General features: G+C 39.5%; 1 protein-coding gene across 1 annotated transcript in view; it reads right to left on the bottom strand.

The window, feature by feature from the left end:
- Positions 1–13,548, bottom strand: part of LOC108975700 (MAGUK p55 subfamily member 6) — a gene marked incomplete at its 5' end in the record, with an annotated part of 93,084 nt that extends 79,536 nt beyond the window's left edge. The window contains 1 exon segment of the mRNA XM_018944395.1: positions 13,078–13,548. Within this exon segment, the coding sequence (XP_018799940.1) occupies positions 13,078–13,503 (426 nt within the window).
- Positions 13,549–13,868: the final 320 nt, after the last annotated feature.

Here is a 13,868-nt window from a genome sequence, read left to right as displayed (position 1 = left end):
TTAAGGCGATCCGTTGAAATGTTAACTTCGCTGCCGTTGATTCTCACTGTAAACACTCGATCTGACTGCTGTCTGACTATCGGATATGGGCCGCTATACGGTGGCTCCAAAGGTGCCCTTACTGCATCCGTTCGTACGAAGACATGTGAACACTCGAACATATTTTTCAATAGGAACAGTTTCGGCCTTTGATGATATGCGACAGCTGAAGGTTTGACTTTTTGCATGTGCTCTCTGAATTTATTGATGAAAGGTTGATGTGGAATGTGCATCTCTTCTTCTGTGAGAAATTTATTCGGAAGACGAAGAGTTGTGCCGTACAAAAACTCTGCAGTCGATGCTTTAATGTCCTCCTTAAAGCAAGTACTTAATCCCAACAAGACTGTAGGAAGCAAGTCCACCCACGATTTATCATTGTGGCATATGAGTGCGGCCTTGAAGGATCTGTGTCAACGCTCTATCATGCCGATGGTACGGAGTGGTATGAATGTGTTTGCTTCCAACCAATCTTGCCAATGACTGGAACAAGACAGACTCGAATTGCGTACCTTGATTGGTGGTGATTGTTCTTGGGCAGCCAAAACGACCAATCCAATGCGTCCGTAATTTAGTTGCCACTGTGTTTTTGTATGTCCTTCAAAGGAATCGTTTCGGTCCAACGAGAAAATGTATCTATCATTGTGAGGCAATAGCGGTATCCTTTCACTGAGGGCATTACAACCAGATAAAGATGTACATGTTCAAAACGACTATCTGGTATGCCAATTTTTATCGGTGGCAAGTGATTATGTTTGTGAATTTTAGCCCGTTGGCACGGTAAACAACTCATACCCATGAACTAACATCTTTTTTCATCGCTTTCCAAACATATTTAGAACGAATTTGTTGTAATGTAGCGCGCCCACTGGGGTGGGATGAACTGTGAACTGAGGCAAAAGCTTGATAACGTAATTCCTTGGGTATATAAAGGCGAAGATGTGCGGTTGAGACATCACACACTGAAGTTTTGTCTTCGGATTGCACCAAGCGAAGCCTTAAAGACTGCTGTGATTTCAGAAGCTCCTCCAACTCTCTTTCACGTTTCTGTGCTGCTTGAAGTTGTGATCGGTCGATAAAACAGGGCATTGAAATGGCATTTATCCGAGACAATGCATCGGCAACCAAATTTTCGGAGCCAGCTAAGTGTACGATCGCCGTTGAAAATTGTGATATATAGCTGAGGTGCCTTAATTGCCTCGGAGATACTTTGTCTGGCTTTTGCGCAAAAGCAAATATAAGTGGCTTATGATCTGTTTTGATCACAAATTGACGTGTTTCCAGTATATGACGAAAATGTTTCACTGCTTCATAAATTGCTAGCAACTCACGATCGTAAGCACTGTAGTTTTTTCAGTTGCGGTTTGCTTCCGCAAGAAGAAACCGAGAGGTCTCCAAATGCTGTCTGTTTGTTGTTCAAGAGTCGCGCCAATAGCTAAATCTGAAGCGTCACAACTAAGCGCTAGGGGTGCGCCGACAGTAGGGTGCGCCAGTGATATTGCTTTGCTTATTGAAATTTTACAGTCTTCAAAAGCTTAGCTTAATTACTTGCGACGGTCCACTCAATTATTCATTTATCGTGTTTCTTTGATTTGTGCAGGTAGCTATTTAGCAACGCCTGTAGTAATTAATTATTCCCAGAAATTGCGCAGTCAAGGACCGTCTTTGGTCGCGGGGTGTTCAAAATTGTCTGCACTCGCTCTGGTGGCGGTTGGCAGCCGGAGCTGTTTATTGTGTATCCCAAAAATTGCACTTGACTTTGTTCAAACGCACACTTCTTAGTGTTTATTTCGAAGCCGTTCTCTCTTAGCATGTCGAGTACAGTGCGTAGGTGAACGCGATGTTCTGCACTATCCTTAGACATGATTAGTATATCGTCAATGTACACGTATACGAAATCAAGGCCTCTAGATATGTTATCCATAACTCGTTGAAAGGTCTGTATTGCGTTCCGCAGTCCAAAATGCATTCTAAGGTATTCGAATAAGCCAAACGGCGTACATACAGCGGTCTTCTGAATATCCTTCGCAACCATTGGTATTTGATATAAGCGCGAGTTAAGTCAAGAGCAGAAAATATCGAATTTCCAGACAATCTTGGGCTTGCCCAAGCACTTTTGTATGGACGACAAATGCCGTTTTTGAGTAACATGTCGAATTCGGCACGCGCAGCATTGAGTTTCTCACCTGATAAGCGACGCGGCCGTTCAGCGGTTGGGGGTCCTGTAGTTTCGATATGGTGACTTACCTTATATACTGGTTGCAACTTAGTTGTGTCCCCATTGGGCTTGGGTGAAGCGCAAATGTTTTCGGTGTCGTTCAACTGCATAAGAAGCGAGGTTACCTTATGAACTTTTCGTGGTAGCGGTTCTGGCTCTGTTAGTATTTTTGTGCTGATAACTGTTATATTGTGCTGTATTGTATTTACGCTTACGCCTGTTATCGTGTTAACCCAGTTGTGAAGTCTATTAGCTGCTTGCGATTAAGGTCCACCATCAGTTTGAAAAATGAAAGAAAATCCGCGCCAATTAATGGTGTCTGTATGTTGGCAATAACAAACGTYCATTTAAATTTACGTTGCAACCCGAGATCAATTTCCATGATATGTCATAATCTATGGTTAGCTGCTGTTAATTGTAGTGCATCCACAGTGAGTCTCTTGTCTACGAGAGAACTAGGAATTACCGAAACACAGCAGCCAGAGTCGATGAGGAAACGGTAGCCAGATTGGAGATCGTAGACAAATAATCTGCTTTCGGGAATTTGATTTAAACAATATGTGGCCCGCAGTGAGGTCGTAGTTGAGAGCAAAGCTGACGGCAGCCGACTTAGTTTTCCGAAGATGAGCGTAAACAGCCTGGACGGCACTTATGGGCAGCATTGCCAAAGCGTTTATGAAAATAACAAAGCTGACCATCTTGACGGTGTACAGGTCCACTGCATTTTCAGGACTGTGACTTCTTTTCAAGGAATGCGATTTTATTTTTCATTGACTCAATTGCTGCGCTCAGTTGAGATAGTGGATTGGTTTTATGTATGGCTTGGACTTCGTCGTGCTGAGCATTATCAATAGAGTGAACTTTTGGTGTTGCAATTGACTCGAGCATTTTGTCGGCCATTGAGGCGATTCTGCTTAGGTTGTCCGTTGCTACACTCAGCCATGGTCGTATTGTTGGCGGAAGCCGTTGAAGAAATAACAAACGGATGAAGTCATCTTGATCTGGTGCCAGTCGACGCATTTGGGCTAACATACCAGATGGCCTCATACCCACAAATTCGTCACCTTTCAACAATCGTTGTAATTTACTCTGATTAGAATCGCCGAATTTTTCCAGTAAGCGACTTTTCAGAGCTTTGTATTTATTGTCGTTTGGGRGATGAAGCAGGAGATCCTCTACGGCGAGTAAAGTTTCGTCTTCCAAGTGTGTGGCCACCACATGGAATTGATCTGCATCCGTTACTATGTTGTTTAGTCTAAATGTATGCTCAATTTGCGCAAACCACAAATTAGGATGACTCCTGTTGAAAGCAGAGATGTGAACACGTGGAACACTGCTGTTTGGCACAGATGAAACCTGTTGGGCCATAAGTTGTTCTTGTACGCGCCGGAGATCACGAAGCTCTACTTTTAGTCCACAAAATGGATTAAATGTTGAAACAAAAAATCACAATGAATGATATAATCGGCCGTTATCATACTGTAACGGATTTTTCGATAAGCCACCTACTAACCTCGAAACTTAATATGTTATATTTATTTCTTAAAAGCTTAACGCCCAATTGTCGTTATTTGAGTTTAGAACTTTTTACATTTACATACCTCTTTCTTAAGCAATACTAGAATACAAAATATTCCAAGCCTTTTCCACTCCGCTGTCCCCTCTCAGGGGATATTCAAGTTTATTAGTGAATACGGCGAATTGAGTTAGTCCTATTCTATTAACTATTCTCTGATAGTTTTCTTTCATTAAACAATTTTTTGGCGGCCATTTAAAGTGAAAACAGTAATTTTTCACTACTAAATTCCGCCACTTTGTGGGTGGAAAACTCCCATAATGTAAAAAAATAAATAAACAAAACACTGATTAGGAGGTATTTTATGTGTCAAAAATGTGTGAAATGTTTGAAACGAATCGTTTAAGTAGTTTTGAAATGACAGTGAATACGGAAAAACGCGTCTTAAATTTATAAACTGAAAGAGTGATGAAAAAAAAATACCCTTTATTCCCAAAAATGTAAAAGATCAAAATAAAATTATTCAAATGCATATTTCAGAAATATGTTGAAATGCAGTTCTGCATATAACAATGTATATATACATGCAACTCTAATGTATTTAAAATGTTGTATAAATGAGCACCCTCCCCCGACATCCACAAACATACCACACTGGCACACAACATCGGCCACTGCCACGCAACCTTCACCACAGTCGTTCACCACGATATTACGCTTACAACCCGCATTGTACGCTACTCATGAGGGCACCACGCACCGTCACCTACACACAAATACATCAACCACACTCCACACCATCTGATTCAGCACAAACGGGAATAAAAGGCCTGATAAACAGATCCAGTCCAGTTCGTTTGGGACATTAACAGCGATCGGTCCTACATCTTTTGCGCGTCCTGCTTCTTATCCGCCATCGTTAGTATACCCACCGAATTTTCAATTTAACACAGTTAGCATACAATTTCGATTATGTTTCAAATTAATACATTTAAAATACAATTTCGCTTGTGTTTCATTTTAATACATTGAGTGCACCATTTCGTATTTGTTATTTAAATAAAAATTCAATTTGTGTCTGCCAGACACAATATCCACACAGACGGATCAACTCGTTTACGTTTTTTTTTTGTTTCTTTTTCGAAAATCATTTAAACTAATATAAAATAAAACAAGAACCACTAACACTGGAACAGCGGAAAAGAAGCGACTCAACAACAAAAAGCCCACACGCAACGGTGTTTTCCATATACAACTCCTCAAAATCTCTGAGGTATATTAAAGCGAGTGAATGGATACACCTTCTTTGATTTTTATCTTTGTATATATGTAAGTATCGTTGCACAAACAGTCAACAGCATAAAACCGATAGCAATTAAATCCGTTTAATAAAAACTGTTAAGCTTAGTATCCAGGTCTCAAGAAATGTAATCATTAAATTCATCATAAAGTAGTTACATTCATTATTATGAAGTATATTTCATTTTGAAATGTTGTATAAAAGTTACCAATCATCAAAAACTTTTCTTAAATCGCAATGAAAAAATTTTGTTATTTCACACATTCATTCATAATACGCACAAAATTTATTTTCTTTGTTTATTCTCTCTTGCTCTTCTAATGTGGATCATTCACAATGCGTCAAAATTACTTGAGAAATAATGTATTTATTGTCTTGAGCAATTAATATGTATATAAAACCCAAYATACTTATCAATAACCCAATATATTATTATTATTTGGCTTTAACACTACCTTCGTGTATTCAAATACACACAATTCACAAACCAAAACAAAAAAATAATAACCCAAGTATTTACTTGCAAATTATTTTAACAATACCGCTTCTGATTATTAATTTAACAAATTATTAAGCTGTGAAAAGGATTTACTTGCAATTTATACGGACAATACTGCTTCAGCTTAGTAAGCTGCGAGAGGGATTGCTTCCAAAAAAGTAAGCAAAGACAGAAAGAAGAATAAAGCATAAAAAATAACACATACATATATACACATCCGCAAACGGTTATACATAACAAAAGGGCAAATTTATATATATGTACATGTCTCAATTGACATTCTCGCTTTCGCTCATATTTCTATTATTTATTTTAACAAATTGTCCTATATTTTCTAACATTTGTAGAACAAATTATATATTTCAAATTCTACATACCTTTGTACATACATACATACTACATTGAAAAAAGTCCAATTTGGTGATTTCTAACCCCGTCCACGTATGTACAAAGTATTCACCTAGTTTCAGTGCGCGCTGATACAAGGGCATATGGATAATTCCGTAAAAAATAATTTTTTTTTCACAAAAATAAATAAAAATAAATACAATAGCAACAAAGAAAAACGATAAACGTTTTCTTGAATTATTTTTCGGAAATAACAACTCTTATTTATTGAAAGAAGTTTTCGGTACAACATTTCTCTATAAATATACTGGGGATCCGCCCACGCGTTGCTGTGATATACATTTTGTATGTACTATTATTCATATAATAAACTGTTCAAAACCGTGAAAATTTTATTTACGAATAAAGGCGAAAACGTTTTTATCGGTATAAGAATCCAAGGGATTGTACTTGAGATTTAATTTTCAATATGTTCAAACAAATAAATTTCGCTGGAAAAAATAACGGATTTTATTCTGCTTTCTCGATGTCTGGTTACCACTCTTTCTCTCCAGTTAATAGAGTTGTTCGCTTAATAGATTGTTCCTAATAAACATCAACAAAGTACATGGTTAATAGACATGTCCGGTTAATAGGGCTTTATTTCTTTATTTATGAATTGTTTTTACTATCGATCTTCTCAGTTGGTTCGAACTGGACATAGTGTGCTAAATTTTAATAAAATCGATTCAGTAGTTTAGGAGTCCATCGCGGACAAACATCGCGACACGTGACTTTTATATGTAAAGATAAAAAAATATATATATTTTACTAATTTAAATTTTCTGAAAGAGCATAGATTCAAAAGAATCTAAAGCGGAATTCTTAATACCGACGACAAAACTACATGTACACCTGCAAAAGCTACACGGTCAAAGCAAGGTGATAAAAAACCAAAAAGGGGGAAAGACATTTCTTTAGTAAATTCATTTCCGAGAGTTACAGCTTAATTAGATACTGCACCCTATTTGCATCTTCACTGATTCAAGACCACTTTGAATCGGTACTAGTATGAAGACAAAAAAGCAATGATATCAGATAAATTAAAACTTAAAAAGTCAATTGCACCTACTCCCCACAGTAGAGTAGAGCTGCCACTATTACAAGCCTAAGGGCAAGTTCAGGCATTCTAAAATTACCATCGTGTGATACGGAAATATTTCATGGAGGTTTTGAACAATGGCCGTCCTTCCGGGACATGTTCACAACTATGTACATAAACTATACAAAATTATCACAAGGGCAAAAATTTTATCACCTCCGATACAAAACTAAAGGTCAAGCAGGAGTAATAGTCAATCAGTTCGCATTAAATGACGATAATTTCAATTTAGCTTGGGAAGCTCTAAGATTAAGATATGAAAATCAGAGAATATTGGTCGACGATACTTATAACCTTGCCTCAAATTCAAAAAGAAACCATTGAAGAATTCATCAAACTGGAATCCACTCAGATGTGCTATCGGCACAAAATATTCCTACACACAATTGGGATCCTATCTGGTAAACATATGTACCGCCGCATAACTAAAAATCTTTACTTTTCTGAGAGCAATCGCTCTCATCAATAATTTCTTCTTGCCCAACGTGCCAGCAATTGAAAGATTTCTAGACAAAAAAATTGTCAGAACTAAAAGCGTTTAAACCAAAATCAAAACTTCTATAGACTCCAAGCTGGAAGCAACAGTCATTTAAATAGAAGTATTTTCAAAACACATTCGTTCACAACTCAAAAAAATAAACACTTGCAAGACGTTTCAAAAAATAAAAGGAACAACTTAGTCAGATCAAAAGAGCTCTGCACAAACTGCTCGTCCCACTCACACAATCTTAATAACTGCGAAAGCAAATTCAATTACGTATATTGCCACAAAAGGAATAATTCTATGTTACACTTCAATAACTTTCCCAACACGGTTAGTTGCAACAGCAACTCCCGAAACACAGAATTCCGAAATTTCCCAAGAGACACCATGCTGCTCAAAGGCATTAAAAACTCAAACACGGCGTGAATCAAAGTAGAGTACTACTACCCACAGCTGTCGTCTCCATCGAACATCGAGGAGAACTATTCATATTAAGTTGTCAAAAAAGTCTAGTTTGAATCGTCGCATCGGATCATGCTATACCTTTTTGGAAAGCTCACGTGTTTGATTGATTGTCATTTCCTTTAAGTCGTTCCTGAGTTATAACGTCACAAACATGAAGCAAAATAAAGAGAAAATACGGCATATTTTACAGTACTACTACGATAAAGGCAAAAATGCATCTCAAGCCGCCAATAAAATTTGTGCAGTTTATGGACCCGATACAGTTTACATTTCCTCCGCACAACGGTGGTTTCAACGTTTTCGTTCTGGTGTAAAGGTGGTCGAAGATGCGCCACGCTCCGGAAGGCCTGTCGTCGAAAATTACGATAAAATCGCTGAGTTGGTCGAAAGAGACCGGCATGGTAGCAGCCGTAGCATCGGTCAAGAGCTGGGCATGAGTCATCAAAAAAAATTTTATGAACAATTAAAAATTCAATCAAAATACCGCAAAAATACCGCAAGACTTTTTTGACAACCTAATATTTAGAGCCCTAATATACCAAAATAGGTTAAAATAACCAACAAAAAGAGTCAATTATGAAATTACGGGAAGAGGCAGAAGAGTAGTACAAAACTCAAGTAAAATCTGCCTCATTACCCTAATTTCCCCCAAAGTGGATAAGCGCATTCAAGCAAAAGCTATAGCCTTACCGCAACTTACTAACATGCTTCCAATCTATTATATAGATAGCAAACTTTGGCAAAAGATTACACAACTTAAGCTAGCAGATCCCAACATCAACAGCCACGCTCAAATAGACTTTATATATTGTCTGCGACCTTATATCGCAAATTGTACTAGACGGTGTTGAAAAAATTTCAAAAAACCTTCTAGCTTAAAATACCATCTTCAGTTGGATACTAAGTGGACTAATTACGGAAACAGTTGCCACAATGACAACTCAAGTTAAGGAAATCTCAAACGAGTACCTCAAATCACAATTGTCCTAGAAGAATACCTCCATTCAGAACACATGGTAAAGTCCTTTCGAAAAAATCATTAAATTGTGTCATTCTACCATATCATGCAGTAGTAAAGCTAGAGAAACAAACAAAAAAAAATGATCCACCAGTCGGGGAATTCATTGAATGATATTATATTCAGCGGACCCACACTCTCACCAGACTTAATGTTCCTCATATTAAATTGGCAAATTATTTACAAATACGTTTTCAATGGAGATGACGAAAAAATTTATCGACAAATAGTCGTACATAAAGATGATCAAGATTTTTAGAGAATTAATTCCTTTGGCGTAAACTATGCCCCATACCTAACCATTCGTATACTCCACGAATTGGCAGAAGATAGAAAGTCAGAACTTCTTCTGGCGCCGCAAATGTTAAAAATTTAAACGTATGTAGACGATATCCTGTCTGGAAGCTACAGTCTTCCACACCCTTATCACAGGTAATAAAAGCCCTCAACACCGCAGGGGTCCCTTTAAAAAAGTCAGCTAATTACTTATATCACAAATATCTCAAAAAATATACCAACCGACAATTTGTTGGATACTAATTTCGTTATATTCGCAAAGGAAAGTACAACAAAAACACTTGGGATCCAATGGAATGCGATATCGGAGCAGTTTTCATACACGACTGAATCCATACCCGCATTATCCGCCATAACGAAGATACAGATTTTATCGTCGGTGGCGGATAGAGTCATGTGTWGAAGTTCACGCAAGTGACGAAAGTTCTCTGATCGCCATTCACTTGGGAGTGGCCAGAAACGATTCTTTCATATATGACTCAAGCAACTCACGACTCCCGATCTTTGAGCAAGTATCCTCTGGGTAGCCTAAGAACGTCGGTTTGAAGGCGAGCTAAAGTGAGAAGGCGAAATATCCCGTATATAGTGTTGTGCGCTGGGTTTGAGACCCGCCACGTAAAAAAACACCCCCAATGGAGAATTTTCAACAGCCTCGGATGAGAGACCCCCCTTTTGATGACGACCATGGCAAACGAATTAAGGACTATGATTTGAGGGCATGCACCTGGAATCCCTTAATTGGGAAGGTGCCGCCCAGCTGGTTGATGTCCTCCTGAAAAAAAGGCTGACATCACCGCCGTCCCAGAAATTCGATGGACGGGACAGGGACAGAGATGAGTAGGTCCTTGTGGCATTTACTACAGTTGCCATATAAAGGAGCGCAAGTTTGGTGTGGGATTCTTGATGGGAGAGAGACTCAGTCGCCGAGTACTATCATTCACTCCAGTGAATGAACAGCTAGCTACAATCCGCATCAAAGCGAGGTTCTCAACATATCGCTGATTTGCCCCGACGGAAGAGAAGGACGATGTGACGAAAGATACCTTATATGAGTGCTTGGAACGCACTTATGAGAGCTGCCAACACACGATGTCAAATCGTGCTTGGCGACCTTAACACCATGGTGGGCAAAGAATGTCTGCAGTGTTTTAGATGTGCGTGCGCTCCGAGGTCCTAACATCGACTCGGACCACTACCTTGTTGCAGTCAAGATTCGCACCCGCCTCTGTGCAGCAAAAAACGCACGCCACCAAACACAACGAAGGTTCGACGTCGAGAAGCTGCACTCGCAACAGACAGCCGAACGATTTGCTACTCGACTTGCACTCCTGCCCTCTGAGAGCACTCGTCAACAACTCGGTATAAGGGAACTGTGGGACGGCAATTCAAACTCCTTACGTACAGCTGCAACCGAAACCATTGGCTTTCGGAAAGTGCAAATGAACAGCTGGTACGACTAGGAGTGTCGTGCCGCAGCGAAGAGAAAACAGGCTGCCTACCTCGCAACGTTACGATCGAACAGCACATGCGGGATGGGATAGATACCGAGAGTTGAAGAGGGAGGCGAGACGCATTTACAGACAGAAAAAAAAGAGGTCGAAATGCTTCAGTACGAAGAGCTTGATAAGCTGGCCGACAGGGGTAATGCTCAAAAATTCTAGGCAAAAATGCGGCGGCTTACAGAAGGTTTCAAGACCGGATCATACTCTTGTAGAACCCACAAAGTTGATCTAGTCACCGATGCCCAGAGCATACTTAAATTATGGAGGGAACACTTCTCCAGCCTGCTGGATGGCAGCGAACGCACAACCCCAGGAGAAGGCGAACCCGATTCCCCAATCGATGACGATGGAGCAGAGGTGCCATTGCCTAACCAGGAAGAAGTTCGAATAGCAAATTCCCGCCCGAAGAACAACAAAGCGGAGGAGTCCGATGGATTGCCGGTCGAGCTATTCAAACACGGCGACGAAGAACTGATAAGGAGCATGCATCAGCTTCTTTCTAAAATATGGTAGGACGAAAGCATGCCCAAAGATTGGAATTTAAGTGTGCTATGCCCAATCCTCAAAAAAGGAGACCCCACAATCTGCGCCATCTACCGTGGGATAAGCCTCCTCAACATTGCATATAAGGTTGTATCGATCGTATTGTGTGAAAGATTAAAGCCCACCGTGGACAAACTGATTGGACCTTATCAGTGTGATTTTAGACCTAACAAATACACAACTGACCAGATAATCACCCTGCACCAAATCTTGGAAAAGACCCGTGAATGGAGAATCGACACTCACCATGTCTTCGTCGATTTAAGAGCTGCTTTCGACAGCACGAAAAGGAGCTGCCTTTATGCAGCGCCGTCTGTATTTGGTATCCCCGCAAAACTAATACGGCTATGTAAACTGACGTTAAGCAACACCAAAAGTTCCGGTAGAATCGAGAGATTTATGGTCCTTTGTGCGTTTGCCACGGCGAATATCGCATTCGATGGAACGATGAGCTGTACGAGATATACGACGACATTGACATAGTTCAGCGAATTAAAAGACAGCGGCTACGTTGGCTAGGTCATGTTGTCCGAATGGACGAAAACACGCCAGCTCTGAAAGTATTCGACGCAGTACCCGCCGGGGGAAGCAGAGGAGGAGGAAGACCTCCACTCCGTTGGAAGGACCAGGTGGAGAAGGACCTGGCTACGTTTGGTATATCCAATTGGCGTCACGTAGCGAAAAGAAGAAACGACTGGTGTGCTGTTGTTACGGCAATTAAGAAGAAGAAAAAAACTTGTCGACCCCGCAGTATGGCTTTCGCCAATTATGATACAAGCGAAAATTCTGTTTCAAGAATGGCTAGACGGAACCGAAAGGAACGAACAAGTGAAACCTCTTCGGTTCCAGTTCGTTAATAATCTGACCGACATTTCGCAACTGACCGGCAAGAACTGCACGGCTTCTGCAACGCAACACAAAGCGATACCGCAACTGCAAGACACCTACTAGTGGCCAAAGCAAAAGTTGCGCCTCTAAAAAGATTAGGTCTCCTACGAATTGAACTCTGTGGCGCTCTGCTACTAGCAAATTTAGCTTCCATGGTGCAGAGCCCCTTAAACATGGCGAAACACATATTATATGTTTGGTCCGATTCCGAGATATTTCTAGCTCGATGGCCGTTATGGCCGCCAGTATGCCAGTGCAAGCCTTTTGAGTGGCCTCTACGTCTGCATATTGCTTTCCTTCAAACGCATTTTTCCGAAAAGGAAGAAGTCGCACGGTCTATATCAAGTGAATACGGGGAGTGGTCATGGTTAAATTGTGATTTTTGGTCAAATAATCGTGGCAATCGTGACTTGTGAACCAATCGTGATTTCACTTTTTTTAGGGCCAAATGATCTTTCAAGATGGTTTTCACTGATCCTTTCGATATTCCAACAATGGCAGTATGATCTCTGAATCTACTTTATTTTTTTGCTAACCTGGACCTGGTTCGTCGTCAACGCAATCTCGACTCTCTTTGAATATCACCAAAGGCCTTTTGCAAACATTCTGCATTTGGGCACCAGAAATTTTATTTGATCCAATTTGAATAATTTTACTCATCGTAAAAATCGCAGAATGCACTTTATTTACATAAGAAAAAAAGATTTTCGCGCTAAATTTAAATTAAAAGGTCTTACTAATTATACATACATATGTAATATTGGTTTCTTAATTATTAATTATTTGCGTAAACAAATCAATAAACTGTAGTATATTACTTACTGTCAATTTTTTTCCGGGATTATCAAGTGAGTGATAATTAACGATACTTTTTTCTGTAGATTCATCTTGTACGTATGGTGCAATTTTTAGGGTAAGATCTCCTTTGGAACGTGAAACTTCTGCTTGCAACGCTTCAGGTGTACTAACCGGAACTCCATTAATTTCTAGTATTACATCTCCTGTATTCAAGAGTCCTTGTTTATCAATAATTCCCCCTGAAAGTATACGTGCCACCGATAAAAAGTTTTGTGAATTAATTTCAACTGTGAATCCCAAAGGCTTATTTTCAACACGGCGAAGGCCTACTACTCTTGTTGCTTCTATTGGCATTTTATTGGAAAGCACTTCAGAAGGGAAAAGATAGCAGTTTCTATGAGAGGCTAATACTTGCAACTTAATTGAACTTTCTTTTCCAGATTTGTACATATGGTCATAGATTTGTCCTATTTCATCATGAGCACGTATTAACTCCTAAAAGAAAATACAAATTTGTATTTTAAAATAAAGAATATAAAATAAGTTATAAATTTGTATCATGATCATATTATTAGAAATGCACTATCAAATTAGTTTATCAAGTCGTAAAGTCGTTGTCCTTAACATAATTGAATAGCCTTCTTGTACATTCAAAAATTTCTCTATTCGAACATTTACGTGTTGTGAGAAGATAATAAAATCGGCATTCATCCTTCCTAGCTAACGAAAGAGGTCAGTCGTCTCCGAGCACCGGAACATTTGTTAGAGAAAAGGTACGCGATTAAATTCTGTGTGAAACTCGGTAAATCTGCGAC

The sequence above is a fragment of the Bactrocera latifrons genome, unplaced genomic scaffold, assembly GCF_001853355.1.
Source record: "Bactrocera latifrons isolate USDA-ARS-PBARC rearing strain unplaced genomic scaffold, ASM185335v1 scaffold_681, whole genome shotgun sequence".
NCBI classification, from domain to species: Eukaryota; Metazoa; Arthropoda; class Insecta; order Diptera; family Tephritidae; genus Bactrocera; species Bactrocera latifrons.
This window is presented reverse-complemented; position numbering and strand designations above follow the sequence as displayed.